This window comes from Manis javanica, chromosome 12, assembly GCF_040802235.1.
Source record: "Manis javanica isolate MJ-LG chromosome 12, MJ_LKY, whole genome shotgun sequence".
NCBI classification, from domain to species: domain Eukaryota; kingdom Metazoa; phylum Chordata; class Mammalia; order Pholidota; family Manidae; genus Manis; species Manis javanica.
In genome coordinates, this window is record NC_133167.1 from 39,090,785 (window position 1) to 39,107,013 (window position 16,229).

General features: G+C 37.0%; 1 protein-coding gene across 6 annotated transcripts in view; it reads right to left on the minus strand.

Moving 5' to 3' along the window:
• HECW2 (HECT, C2 and WW domain containing E3 ubiquitin protein ligase 2) overlaps positions 1–16,229 on the minus strand; it is a 344,914-nt gene that overhangs the window by 113,495 nt on the left and 215,190 nt on the right. For all 6 annotated transcript variants that reach the window (XM_073218419.1, XM_037009109.2, XM_037009108.2 and 3 more), the window contains 4 exons: positions 14,535–14,629; positions 9,766–9,841; positions 5,605–5,774; positions 3,157–3,299 (listed from right to left, as the gene is read on the minus strand). In XM_073218419.1, coding sequence (XP_073074520.1) covers positions 3,157–3,299; positions 5,605–5,774; positions 9,766–9,841; positions 14,535–14,629 — 484 coding nt within the window. The remainder of the gene's footprint in view (positions 1–3,156; positions 3,300–5,604; positions 5,775–9,765; positions 9,842–14,534; positions 14,630–16,229) is intronic.

Sequence of the window (16,229 nt, forward strand, 5' to 3'; positions counted from 1 at the left end):
CTCAGGCAACTGGCTTCCTCAAGGATGGAGCTGTATGTCTTTTCAAGTCTGTGTTTCTTTAAACAAAGTCAAATGCAATCACATCATTTCCTTGGATGCCAGCAACTTTCATTCTGAATCTGATTTCTTCTTAATTAAGGAAAACAATCAAAGGGAAGTACCAAATCACACCATCTCTGCTCTAACACTGCCCTCTAATGGCAACTTCAGAAGAACAATGCCTTTACCTAATATTTGTACTGTTTAGAGCCTCTAGTCAGGTATTTTTTTTATTAACTTGCCTAACAATATTGTTTGCTCTTCTCTACCTCCTCAATTCTAAATTGATGCTCTCTGTATGAAATAACATGGATGTTATTATGCTGATGCTAAATCCCTGGTTAGCTCTTATGAATTTCTTTGACTACATAGAACAAATTTCTTAAAACAAGATTATTCCCTTTATTGTTTTCTTTTTCTTCCCTAGAAATATTGTCATATTTTTTTTCTTGATTGATGCTTTTAAAATGCTTTGTTTCCCCAAACTGAGTGCTTACTGTGGGCCACATACAATCTGCTAAGGGCTCTGCATGCCTCATCTCCTTTAATCCACCCAGCAGCCCTGTGAGGTTGGTGGGAGCCCTGTTTTCTAGAGGAGGAAACTGAGGCATGAGGAGGATAAGCAAACTGTCCAAGACTGGACAACTATTACATGACGAATTAGGGTTAAAATACAGATTCATCTGATAGAGAAGTCCCTGTTCTATAGTCTCCATGCCACGATCTCAGTTCATGTATTTTCTCTGTGAGTCAGGCTGCTTTCAGTAGCATGCATTTTAATGACATAGATTTACCCATGGCTCACCTCAATGTGACTGCTATCATAGTGCTTTTTCTATTTAAACTGGTCGTTTTTGTAAAGTATTCCCTATAGGAATATGCAGGAATCTGTAACTATTAGACATCACAGGTATGTTTAATGCTTGTACATTACAGTGTTCAAATAACATGATATTAATGGCTGTAATCTTAGCTGGGGTGTCTTTCTTTCTCTTACCACTATCTTCCCAGCATTTAGACAGCATCTGACACACAGAGGTGCTTGATCTTTGTCCACTAATGCACGAACCCAACAGCAAATCACATGGAGCTGCTCTCAAACATTGTGCTTCCTCCCCCATCTCTTTGGACATTCAGCCCTAGAATAACAAAATCTTAATTTCTTTGTAAAGAATAAATAGACCCTCCCCTCCTTGTCCATGGCCAATAAAAATAAACTGTTGGTGTTGATGATGAAGATTTACAAAAGTGATGGCTTTTAGCTAGGAAATAAATCTTTAATAGGAATTGTAGGGAAAGAACTGTATCTCTCTTATTTTTCTCACTATCATATTCCCAGTAGCCAACACAGTACTGACCACTTAGTAGACACTATATTTCCACAAACACTCACACATATTTGCTGAATAAATTAACTAGCAAACGAGACTCTTTCCTTGGAAAAAATAATTTTAACAACTCTTAGTGCTGTTTATTAACTAAATTGACAAGATACTGGATTCAACTATTTAATCTATAAACATGGGGAATCCTCCCTCGTGAAGACCCCTCGTGAAGGGTTCCTCCTTTGCCGAAGCCTCTTACCAGGGGATTCCCCTGCCTCCTTGCTTTTACCCAGCCTCGTCTAACTCATCCTGCCTCTGGTTGTGACATATTGTTGAGAACAGTATATTATGTAGTATTATGATCTATAATTACAAAGAATAAGTGCTAAAGAACTCTCACTACCTGACTGACACGGTCTTTCACTAATGTAATCAGAATAATTGACAAAGCGTGGGACAGTGATGTGTTTTTTTGGGTAGAATGCAGGCCACTCTCTGAAAAATGTTACATTCAAATGCTCTCAAAATAGGTAATGAGCGAGGACTTAACCTCATCCTATAAAACCACACCCTGTAACCCCAACTACTTCTGAGAGTAGCTACCTACCAAACACGTAAGTAATGAAAACCTAGCCTTTTTCAAGGTGTATCAATTATCTGTTGAAAAGCAATAATCAGATCAGAAATATATATTTAGATGCTAGCAGCTGATATACTACTATGTAGTATCATTCATATTTAATAAAGGCAAATCCCTACATATCTGTACCAAATAATGCTTTTAATGTACATCTATAGAAATACTTCATAATTCCAAGGTTTTATGAGTTCGTGCTGGACTTCCTTCTGGCACACGTGGAATCCGTGGCCAGCAGGGTGACATGCACATCCTGACGCAGACGAGCTCCCAGCACCCCCTCTGTTTACTTGTCTTATTGCCATTACTGCTCTTACTGCCACCACGTCCGCAATGTTTTACAGTGGAAAAGCACAGAACTAGAGGCCTACAACTCCACAACTACCATGGCCGTGTGTTTACAATGTTCTACTACAATGGACAAGACACACAAAGTGCCCCCAGTGCCACCTCAGAGCAACCGCGTTACTGAGTTTTCTGGCATTTGACATGAAATATATATATATACCATTTATAATAAGGGATGAATGCATGTTACGATTTCTTAACTACTTTATTCACAACTTACAGAAAGCTCACAGAAAGGCAACAGAAATCAATCACATTTTAAAATTCTCTCAATGAGTAAATCTTAGCTGCCTGAGTGAATGTGTATGTCTAGGAGCTCCCTCAGAGCCAACAGCTCATTTTAAATGGCCCTAAACAAAGTGGCTTTTGTTTCTCAGGAATAAAAGGTTATCTGGATGAGATAAATCAGGATATAAGGGAGGTGTCAACCTGACACTAGAATCCTGCTCTAGGGAGAAGCTTTTATAACAAGATTTCAATATGCTCAAAAACAAACTCAGTATTATGACATCTGACGCTGAAATGCTAATAGTAGGTACATCTTGGAAAAGATAGATGTCTATTTTTTAAAGTATACAACTAAAATGAGGAGCTTTTTGTCCTGCACATTTTAATGGACAGGCAAACATTTTTATTTTTAAAAATGTTATTTTTGTTGTTTTGTTTAAGAATACCACTTGAGAAAATAGGATTGGATATGTTACCACTTCTTATCAGTAGGAAAAGTCCTAGGACAACAAAGGATCATTTCAGTTACTTCTGTACAAAGCAATCTCAACAAGATCCCTACAAGTGAGGGCTGATTACCCGATGGCTTGCCGCTCCAGCAACCTCTGGACTGGAATGGTTAGTTTTCCCAGAAAACGCTTGATGATGGGACGGCTCTTGGCAAATTTGTCTTTAATTTCAATTTCTAAGACATCAGTAAGAAGTGCAAAAAAGGAATATTTCTGGAAACAAAAACAGATAACATGCTGATTGAAAAGGACGACATTAAGAAATTATATCATTATTACAGAAAATGATACCTCTCAAATCTTAATGACATACAGAGTCCACATTGCTAGAAATATCTGCAACTATGTTAATCCTTCATTCACTGAGAATCATTAACATTCACAATGATTAAAAAGCAACAATCACAGATCTGCATAACCAGAGGAGGCATTCACAATCATCTGGCCCTTCCAGGCTCACCAGTTTTAGGAGATGCTATCAAATATTAAGCTATGCACAATACAATTTTAGTACTCACTGCATTTATTGTTACCTTAATTCTTTGAAAATTAACATCCTGTTATAAGATTCTTTATTACAATTACAGAATTAACCAATATATTTGATAAACAGCACTTTTAATTCCTAATCCCATGGGACTCTGAAGTTGTATGACGTAGGTTAAAACATGCCTTCACTTAGTGCTTAAAGTAGGAATATCTACAGAATACTGTGGTTTCCCAGATAAATATTGAAATGAAACAATTTTAAATGAAAATCACTTAATTTAAGGCACACAGAGTCACTTCTTCTGGGCAGAAAAAAATGGAAGTATGAAGTTGAAATAAGCTTTGTTGTTTTGTTTAAGAATACCACTTGAGAAGATAGGATTGGATATTAATAAGAATATAAAATAAATATAAAGAGCTTTACTGATTTACAAAGACTTTCACATATACTACCTTCATTTTATCTTTACAAAGAAAACATTTTCTTTTTGATGATGGGGATATCTCAGGAGAAGTTAGTGATGGGGCCAGGAATCTACCCTGAATCATTTCCTTCCATCCCTGGCAGAATCCATGCAACCACCGTGATGTGAACAGTGCTAGCTAGCTTTATACCTAGGTACCACTAAGTTTATTTAGTCATAATAAAGTTCTCCAGAAGGCCATGAAAGCCATGTATTTAGTTATCTGCTTAATGGGCAAAGCACCTCCTTAGAATAAGAGAGCTGAATTCAGACGCTACTTCTACCTCTGAATACTCATTACATAAACACGTTAAGCTTCAGTTTCTTAATCATTAAAATGGAGAGACGATAGTCTCATCCCTTATGCCCCTTTATCATCATTAAGAACTTCATAAACATAAAATGTTAGGAAAATAAAGTCATTGCTAGTATCATTATTATACCTTCTATGTGCCTTCTACGATTCACATTGAGATAAATTTTTTATCTTCTAGGCTTCTAAGTATGTTAAAAGTGGCAAGCCTTTAAGAGTTATTTATTAATTGGAGAGCATAAGCAGTTTTTTAAACCAGGTATAGGGATACTTAGTCATATAAATAAGAACCGCCCGGGAGAAACATCTTGCTGCATTGGCAAGCTTCAGACAGCCACGCCTTGTCTCCAGCTGGTTTTACATGCCCTGAGTTATCTTCCTCTCCGCTGGAATATTTCCACAACATCGTTAGAGTATATTGTTGTCATTAAACATTTAGGGAATGATCTAATTAATTGTATAACTTCTACGCCAACACAGGCTTACCCAGACACACTGTGACACTGAGATGTGAAATGTGCTTGGATCCCTGAGATGTGGGGGGAGAGCTCATGCTTTGCTCACTAGATGGGAAATGACGTCTTTGTTCATTCTTTGACTTTTCCATAGTTCTAATGAGAAAATCCGTCGCTTGGCTGCACTGACGCAGTGCACTAAGATGACGGTGGCCACAACGGAGCTGTGAGGAAACCTAGAGTATCATCAACACGATCTGGCTTCACTCAGGATGACAACTCCTTGAATGGATCATTTAATTGACCAAAGTCTAGAAACCCAAAATACATTTGCCAAAGCCGGGAAAGTGAGAAATTCCTTTACTTTGTGCTGAATCTAACTAGAACAAAATGTCAAATGTTTAAATCAAAGCAGGATCAGTATTACTGATTTATCCATCTGCCCCAGGCTCCAAGATGACCCTGCAATGCATTGCTTTTGAAATTGTCCTTACTTACAATTTTAATATTTTGTTCATTGTGAAATTTTTTGCATTGACCGTTTAAAAAATATTTCATTAAAATGTTAATTTTGATTACTGAGTCTTTTGACCCCTTAAATCATGCACCTGAGATAATTACCTCACTTGTTTTACCCTACACCTGGCATTCCCATCATACCTTCTTTCTAACGGAATTCCCGGACACCTCAACCACCCTGCCACACACACAAACAGCTTAGTGATGCAAAGAGGAAAGAGATGGACTCAGCCAACTTCCTAACGGCCCATTAGAAAACCCCTGAGGAGCCATCTTACCTCTCGGTGCCAAATTGGATTAGTGGTGTTACTGATGATAGTGGACCGTCTCTCCTGCCCATGGTGAGCACAGGTGGGGAAACTGCTCTTCTTCCCTGGCTGAATGGACATCTTAAGATAAGGGTCAGGATTGAAGAACATCCCTTTCTTAAGCCCAACTGCTCTAAGATCTTTAAAGAAACACAGAGTGAGGGACAGAGGGAGGGGAAGAGAGGGAGGGAAAAAGGTACAGAAAGAGGAAGATTTCATATATCCTCATTAGAACAAGCAGCTCAGTGACAATTTGTCCTTAAATAATCACACAGGAAGCTCTGAACAGAAACTATTCATAAAACAATAACAAAGCTATTCACATTATGATCACTTAGATAAGCAAGGACAAATGGATTGTGACTAATTCTAGCAGAGGGGTTTCCTAACAGGCTGTAAAAATGAAGCCAGTTTCACCATCACCTTACATCCTGGCTTTTCCTGGTAACGGTTTTGATTCTAACATATGCATATTCATCCCCTTTTTCTACATGATTTGGCAACCAGCATTTCAGACAATGTCTCAAGAAAAATCCTTAGTAAACAGTTTATTAAAAGAAAACAAAACCAGTATGTTCCTTCATGGGATGTAAATCAATCTTTTACATACATACATACATAATGAAATGCATTGACCTCAGTTTAACTGGGAATGAAATCTCAGAGCACATATTCAGTTTTACTGCATTTAAAGAGCCATATATTTTCCAGAAATACAAAGAATGCTAGGGAAATAAAAGAGGTAAGAAATATTTCTAAAACTTGAATGCTATATGCTGTATTAAATAACTGTGAGGTTATTTTTTCAATAGCCTGTTAAGTAACTTCAGTATTTCATGAATGTCTGTCCCATAACTTATCTTAGATTTACCAGTTGTTATTTCACATTATATGAGCTACTGAAAGTTCTGGCTAAAGCCTGATTTTTTAGTGAAGAGACTGACACTTTTAAAAATGGCCAGGCTAAGGGATACCAAAATATTAGGCAATAAAGCAACTTCTACTGGGTCCCCATGCGCTTCTGAGAATATCAGTTTGAATAAGGTTGACCTGAGAGTTTAGTGATCTTGAAAGCTTCTGGAATAATAGACTATGTCTAGGTAACTTTATGCAGCTATGATCAGTCTAGGGAGATCCTGACTACTGATTCAGATAGTAACTCTGCAAATGGCCTCTAACCATTCAAAGACCTTTGGTTTAACCAGATCAGCTGGGAAGAGACCCTACATAGTGACCCTAAATTACAGGTGGTCACAAGGGTCATCTACTCAAGCCCATTCCTGAAACTGAAAGTCTTTCTTAGAAAGACAGAATTGGCCCAGTTTATCCAGAGAATGCTCCCTGGAGGGGGTTCACCAATGGCCAACAAGAACTGCGGCTTATATCTGTGTGATGGAAACAGGCCAGGACAGTCTAGTGACACAAAACTGGCAGTAGGGGGAGGCAGCTTCATATGTCCGCAAAAATGGAAAAATTCAACCAGATGTTCTGTTAAGAACACTGCATGAAATTCAGTAAAATCTTTGATCTGAAAACCAGGGGGAGAAGGGAAAGGTGAGTAAAGAACTAGACATGCACCTCTGAGAAGCTTCTGTAATCTCATTAGCCTTATAGTCCCCATTCCTGGCACTTCATAAGCTATGGAGCATTATTAATACAGCACTTGCATCTTTCCATCAATTTAATAATGCTATATGTTTTCACTTGCTTTTACCTAGCATAAAACAGCTTTGAGAGAAAACCACAATTCACATATTTACTTACCTTTCTTGATTATTCTTCCTTGAAGACAGAAAATGATATTTTTAGATATTAAATCTACTTCTAAATAAGGGCTTTCTTTGCAGTAAATGAGGAGAAACATGTACAGAAATGGCTGGCATGAAGTGACAGAGCTAAATTATTTATGCAAAACATTCTTCTAAACAAAAAGCACCTCCCAGAAGATTAAGCCACTGTGATGAAAGATGGCACTGTTAAATATGTCTCATGTCAAACTTTCCCACCAGGGACACTGTACAAATAAATCTTCATTAGTTAGTCCAATAAGCTACCAATTACTTGCAGTCTGATTATTCAGTTCCCTTTATTCATCTCATTTCTGCTCTTGCTTCTCTTTTATATGTTATTGCTCATAAATATCCACATCACCTAGCAGACCCAAGAACTCAAAATCACAATGGTATGACCTGCTAAATATCCCAGTATAAGGTCTTATTTGAAGAAGAGGTTTAAGATTATTAATCAAAGCACAGTTGTTGTTTTACCTGTAAATTCAATTATTTGTGTCCCTACTTGTGCATAGATAATCAAAGTAGATTATTTCACTGCATTATATTTGCACAGCAATTCCCCAGTGTTTATATGCTCTTGGACAAATGCTATCATCCCCTGTCAATATGCTACAAGATTAATTTTTTAGAATTACCACTATTGAATTGCTTTTGTCTTTTATTAATTTTTAGCCATTTCTGTACAGCATCTGCAAATATCTGATTATATGGTAGGAAATAAAACAGATTTTAGGTAACCAGCCACCGAGTATATTGAGGTGGGATGTTGGAAGAAGGTATTTAAGAAGCATTTGGCTGTGCTCCAAAGTTTATTTCCTACTTTTTAGGAAAATGTCCTGGGATTTTCAACTTCCAGATGTTCATTCTCCCATGGTAAGTAAATTAACATCCCCTCTGAAGTCAAAATCAGTAGGTGTGTGGCTATTTTTAATGATAAAGATCACGTGAAAGTTTAAGGGCAATGCTTTTAAATTAAGACAACTATAATAACGGTCAAACTCTCAATTTCCTGAGCCATAGAGGAATTGTTGGCTAATTGCTAGCTAACTGCTCCCTACCTATAAAGGAAGGAGTTCTGTACCTGCAGCTGCTTAGGACTGTGAAGTGGTCTCAAGCACAGGAAGCCAAGGGACATGTTTTCAGGAGACAGGAAGGAGGGTTGGGTAGCAGTATTGCAGGTAGTGGTACTACTTCTGAGTATCCTTCTAAAAGCATGGTATTGTTTACACCCTGAGGGTTCCAGCTAAAACATATTTATTTGCTAAATTTGACCCACAAGCCACCAGATTACAAGCTCTGAGATTTGCCAGAGAACCAAAGCAAAAAGGCCTTCATAGGAGGAAGAAACATGTTAGAACAGACATGTGTACTCCAAAGGTCATGGGCCAGCAACAACCTAATGTGCATACTTCTGTCATATGTGATAATTATGCATCATGGAAATGTCTGCTTTCAAGATCTGCCTTCCAACACTCACTCTTGAGGTTTCTATTTTCGTTTGCAAGATTTTTTTGCAGCCAAGAAAAGTAACAGTAATTTAAATTTCAGTTGAAATTTGAAAAAAAGAAAACAAATTGAAAAAAGAAAACAAAACCTTACAGTGTTGGGCATCTGTTAGATTTTATTTTGTATGAACTGTGCTACAGTTGTCTGTTTTAGAAGTCCACTTAAATATTGATTTTCTTAGTCTTCTTGACTTTATAACTGCCAATCAATTTTTTTTAAATAAATGGCTTTCAAACTTTTCGACAGTGACCTACATATGAAATTTTAGACTGAAACACAGTATAGACATGCATAGGTGTGTATATATTTTATGTGAAAACTTTTAGTTTGTATAAACCAATGTTTTATTTTAAAAATTCCCTTTTGGTGGTAAACAGATTTTTTTCTATTCTTTGTTCTAGTTGCTGGTTTCAACTAAATTAACCTTACAAACTGCAAATGAGTTCCAATTCATGACATGAAAACCAGTGCTTTAGTTACATGATGAACATACAATCAGATTATTTTGCTAACCAGAAAAAATTTTTAATTGTCTTATTCACATTCCAATTTCTATGTGTATTCCTCCACAGAAATAGGAGTATCCTTTGGTTTCTTTTTCCTAGTTTCCAAATTTTTCCTTTCTCTAGTCTTTTAATCAGAAAACTTGGTAGAAGAAATAATTTCTGAGTCTATATCAGTAATCTAATTTGATATATTTGAATTTCCAGAAGTATTACCAAAAAAATAACTAGTTCCCATATCATGTATGAGAGTCTGCAGAAAGAAGTGACTTTGGTGTCTTTTTAATTATACACTTTCAAATTGATACCATGTTTGAAGACATCCTTACCTGACAAAGTAAAGCTAACAAGTTTCCGAGAATGCTGATTTCCTGAAGCACCTCCTTCCATGCCTTCTGCCCCCATCTGTGGAGAAAAAACTTGTATCTGAAGTTTCACAGGAGTATGATACTCGTCAGCCTTCCTACAGAACCATATATGTTTGCAAATATAATCATTTTTGTATCAAACATGTTTCATAGTACAGTTGACCCTTGAAAACATGGGTTTGAACTGTGTGGCATCTACTCATACATGGTTTTTCTCAATAAATATTGGAAATTTCAAAATATTGGAAATTTTTTTTAGAGAATTGCAACAATTTGAAAAAATGTTTTATTTTTTCTAGTTTATTGTAAGAATACAGTATATCAACATATAACACAAAATATGTGCTGATTGATTATCGTATTATTCATAAGGCTTTTGGTCACTGGTAGGCTATGAGTAGTTAAATGTCTGAGGAGTCAAAAGTTATATGGGGATTTTCAAATGCATGGGGTTGGAGGGGTCAGCACCCCAAGTCCTTCCATTGTTCAAGGGTCAGCTGTGTATGCCTTTCACATGCTAAAATCTTGGAGTCCAGGGCACATACGTAAATTCTCAGAAACAAGAGAAAGGGTCATACCTAATTTAATCTTTACCCAAAATGAAACCAACATGAGCTTCAAAATTCCCTGGTACGTGAATCAACCTATTTTATGTCCTTTTATTTCTTTGTAAGAGTACAGTTGATGTATAGTAAATATAGTTGTTACTGTATTAAAATATTCCCTTAAGCTAAAACCCAAACATTAAATTCCTTTAGATTTATTAGAGAACCTTAGAATAAACCAAACTGGAGATTAATATCAGGCTCCTCCATATGTGTGCAGAACTATCCTCTCTTGCCAAATATTTCTGAGTAACCATGTGGTTGTCCTATCAGCCTGCGGGTGCCTTTTTTATTGTGCTGCAGGTACATGGCATATGCTATTGTAATTAGCAATAAGAAAAAGTTGCAATGATATTGTCCTGATTATTGTATTGTACAGCTTTTCCTAAAAGTTGTTAAGCAAATTATATCTCACTTGAAACCAGTCTTTTATAGACCACATAGCAGATTTAGCCTTTCTCTCAATTTATGTACAATTACTGCTCCATTTATCATGCACTAGAAAGAACAGTGTCATGGTTCTCTAAAAAAGATGTCTACAATACTGTAAGAGACAGGATTGAAGGAAGAGTATATTTTGAATAACTGGGGAATAGGAACCACATTTTAATTCTTAAGTTTATGTTTGAGGCACTCCCCACGCTCCTCTGAAAATCATATGCCACCAAGAGACAAAACTTTCACTAATCCAAGCAAAGTTGAAGAATTTCAAAATAAATTCCATACAAATTTTGAAATATATATTTCTACTTCCTGCTTTGCTTCCTGTACCTTAATCAGAATTACTTTGTATGACACCTGACTGCTTCCTGGTCATTCCACGTATCACTTGCAATATACTAGAGTGCCATCCAAGTATCTTCATTTCATTCCATCAATAAAATCAACTCTAGGATGACACTGGGTTGGCTCTCAGCAAGTATATATGGTGTATTTTAGTGTATTGCACCCCTGACTCACCATCCCCAGGTTAACTGGAACAGAGACAGTAGCAAACTGACCAGACAACTGATATCCCGCTTTCATCACACCACTCCTGGACTACATGGTGTTGAGCACTGAGTCGGTACAGACTACAACTGAGGTTGTAGAACCCAGCAACCTGCCCCTCCTGCACCCTGGGTACTGCTAGACATATGATGAACTGAGGCCTCCACTCTGTGCCCAGTGAATGTGCCTCCTCCAAAAATATGGTGTTTCTTCCTGCTAAGGGATACTTCTGCTAAATGAATTAAATGAGACTGAAAAGAGTCACGGTCAGTTTTCATTTAAGCCTATTTAAAATAGTTTAAGATATTAGAGAGACAAAAGAAAATGCCCTCAGATTCCCATTTTTAAAACATAATTCACTGTCTGGCAAAAGGCTAATATGAAACAATTCTCACAGACTTCACAGATAAACAGTGTCCTTTACTATAAGTGTAGAAAATGCTCATCTAAAATAATGCTCAAAGAATTCAATTTTATCATTCATGACAATAAAGCCAGGAAAGACCAAACATTACCCCTAGGTATACGGACATGTGATAATAAACACATCTGCCCTCAATGTTTAGAGAGAGGTTTTTAAATAAACTCACTCCATAGATTCATTCCAGGAAAACCCAGAAGCAAGGCTGTCAACCGAGTGCTTGAACAATACATGGTAATGAATGATGGCAGCCAAAGGATTTCCTGTTCCAAGAGTCTGAGACACATATCACTATGTACTCTGATGAATGACAATGACGTCAAAGTACAGATGACAGGGAAGGCACAACTTTTTTTTTAAATCTCTGAATCATTGCAAAAGGATATGTGAGGAAGGGGACTATATCATTAGGATGGCAGCTCATTTTCTTCCCTATGGAATCTCTCAGTTACTTCTTCCAGAACTATTCTTGGCATCTGATTGTAGAATAATCACCAAATGGGCTTTGTGAATAACAATGTGGTTAATCAGTCACAGTAGCTAAACACACGTCATATAACTAGATGACCATCATGCTGCGACAGAAGCCAATGCTCATCCCCCTGGTGAGGTGCTGATATGGCAGAGCCTGTCCATTTCGGATGCACACTTAACTGTCTCAGGCTTTATCAGAAGTCTACTAACTACCGATTCTATTAGTCAGCCTTTAAACCAAAACATTCCATTTTGTTTAGTAGTGCTGTATACAAAGCTTTTAAGGTGCTCTAAAACCTATCTGAAGCAAATTATCTCCAAACCATCTACAGGCTCTGACAGAGTAATCTCAATGCAAAATCAATGGAATGAGATCAATCTTTACCAAGCTGTAAATACCTCGTGCCTTCAATGATATCTGATCATTGAAATTGCTCAAATCTAAAAAAATGTGGATCTAGAAAATTGTGTTTGGAAGCTTTATATAATATCACACACAGTTGATTTTTCAATGGTTTTGTTTCAAAAAGCCACACTTTTTCCAGTTTTACAAGTTTTCCTTTTAGAATATTAAAACATGTTCCAGTGATCACTATGTGCCAGGGCAGATTTTATAGTCAACAACTGTCATTCCTCTTGTGACCTCCAGAGTCTAATATAGTAAATGTGGGTTATTCTTTTATATTCCATACTTGTTTACTAGGATGGGAATGCAAATATAATTCACATGTGACCAGAACACTTAGATACTGAAGATTCTCTACAGACTGTTCCCTCTACCAGAAATGCTCTTCCATCCCCTCTTCACCTAAATAAGTCTTACTCTTCCTTCAGACTGTCATACAAACATGTCTTTTTCAGAGAAGTCTTCCAATACCTTCCTGATCAGGATAAGTCCTACTAGTTTGTGCTCTCATAGTCCCATTTCACTCCCCCTAATAGTAATTGCTACTCAAATAAATATAATTTAATTTAATTGATGTCTCTTTCTCCCACCAGACTAATGAGAGCATGACTGTGTTTTTGCTTATCATTTCATCCCTAGTGATGAGTGCGATGCCTGGCATGTAATAGTCACCCAAAGAATATTTGTTTGAATGAATAAATGAAAGGGAAAGACGGCTTGATACAGCATTGGTGGATCTGGACTATATCAAAGTACCAACTGCAGAGATTACTTTCTGAATTTCAGGTGTCAACCTGGCCACTTGTCTATTTCCAAAAATTCATGCATCTAGAAATGTACACACACACACACACACACACACACACACACACACACAAAATGTTATGAAGATTCTGTTATGGGAATCAGTATTTTTCTTCTGCACTTTTAGGACCTGATTTTTATTAATGACGTATAAAAAGACAATGATTTACATATCTTAGACTCTAAGAATCTACCAAAACTGACTGAATCACTCATGTACGATGGAGTGCATCTTGTGAAGCTGTTAGATTCTAAAGTCGGCTGATGGGGTGAAAAATCACAGAATTGTGAAAAGTAATCCTTAGGAAAGCAGCATTTTGGAAATGGACATGCTTTCCTTTGAAAGTCTAATGCAATCAGTTTCTTCAAAAACTAAATTAGATCTCTCTTTCTTCAATTGAGGACCTGGTGAAGAGGTTGGTGTCCATTGAGTGGCCAGCCATGTTATACCAAATATATGTGGTATCTTTAGGCACTAGGCCCTACTTCAGCATCAAGAGGAAAAGGCACTAAGACGTCCTGAGAGAACAGCGCATTCCTGATCCCCATCTCATGCTTTCTTTGGGGTAAAAGCTCCTTAAATTGACCAACAGGTAGAATCACATACAACTTAAATTATTATTTTTCTCTCTTTTCCACACTGAGTTCACGTAAATTAAATTCAGGTAAGATACCATGCCACCATTTCCTATCAACTAAATTTAGTCATCTAGACTAAACTTAGACTAAGTTTAAGATAAAATTTGAAGGGGCACTTACTAATTTGCTTCCTGAGTGAGTGGTTGGTTGCCCTGAGGAGTGGACCATATGCAGATTGTTATAAATTAAATAACATTCCCACCCCCCCGATTTGTATGATAGATTCAGGTAAGCCAGCCTGTAAGTTATTTCCTTTCCTAAAACGGCACCCGTGCTGTTAATGCGTTTCCTCTTCCATTGTTCCCCATAACACTGCCAAGGCTGCACAGACAAAAATAGAAATTGGGGCCCTGGGGACGTCAAGAGGAAGCCAGCAGCGAGGGGCGCTCACCGTCACAGCAGGGTTCTTCACAGTGACACAGGGCGTTGCGGCTCGCAGGGCTCCGCTAATGCCGTGGTAGTATTTGAAACAGATTTTTATCTCCGCTGCAAATCAATTGGAAAAAAACAATAATTTAAACACTGAAACAGATCATTTAAGAATTAGCTGAGGAAATGTGCCACACTGCCTTTCAGAAAATCCTACTTATGACTCTTTGAATGATCCTTTCTCTTCCAGTCAAAGGCAACAGATCACACCACCAATTCCTGTTTGATTTTATATGTTTCTCTGAAATTTGGGGATGCCTGAAATTTTGAGATGATGAAATTTGGAATGCAAGAAATTTTGGGATGAGATTTGGGATGAAAGAACATCCCACATATATTAGAAAAGTAATACACACAAACAACATACCAAAATATATATATACATATATAGTATAAAGATAAGACTAGCTATCATTTGTTGAGGTATTCCACAAAATACTAGACAGCACTATGTTTCTGCTCATGCTGCTGTTTAACCTCACTTCAACATTGCTAGGCAGAAATTCCTGTTCCCATACTACAGATGAAGTGCTGAGGTTTCCTGAAGGTCAAAAAAACAAGAAATAACAGTTAGGATTCAAACCCATAATACACAGATGGCAGCTGTCAATGGAAATAGAAAAGCAGCAGCTAACAAACTGTGAAATAATACTATGATAGACTCTGCAGTGATAGGGTGTAGGAATCTATATTATTTTAGTTTTCCAAGTGATTTAAATGCAGCTATTAGACAAGAATAGAATTCAGGAACAACTGGTATATATAGATATAGATATGATGTGATATATATACATATATACCAAAGACACTGAAGAGCTGACAGCTTCACAGAGCTTTAAGGCAAGGTAAAACCCGAAGGGAGTTACACTGATGACAGATACATGTATGTATATATAGATAGATAGATATAGATATATCTACAGGTGTGTATATATGTATGTGTGTGTGTGTATATATATATATATATCACAGGTGTGTATATATATGTGTATATCAGAGATAAGCACAAGTGTGTGTGCATGCATGTGTGTTATTGATTTTAAAAGTAACTACGATTTCAAAGACCATGAAGCTAAAATGTGTCATAGATAAAACCCACAGTCACCAGAATTCTCTGTATACAGTGTCCAAGTCACTGCAAGATGCCCATCGACATAGGAAATGATGCTGGTGGGCAGGCCGCAGGGGAGAGTGCCAGCCTACAGCAGTGGGGTTCTTCTCCCAGCTGAGTCACCTGGATTATTAAAGTGGGGTCACTAGATGTATTTTCCCAAGGAAGTTAATCTTCCACTGACTCTCTTGTCTGCATCAAATGGCCTCCTCCAGAGTATTTGGTTTGCTTATTTAAGAAAAAGATATAATGATTAAAGAAAAATCCTCTTTTAATAATTTATATAGGAAAAATTAGGAATATTATATATAGAAATATAATATACTTTCTTATCAATGACAAAAATATGAAATCTCAAAAAATTAGGGCAGTCATGGGGTAAAATATGTCCATTAGGTGATATAATCATGATGTAGTTCTTCACAATATAGCTAGAATCATCAAGCAAAAGACTTTTACCATGTGCCTATCACAACACACACCTACTATGCCAGACAGTACAAGGGAATCAAAGAAAGGTTTCTAGTCTAGCAGGTGTTTTACAGT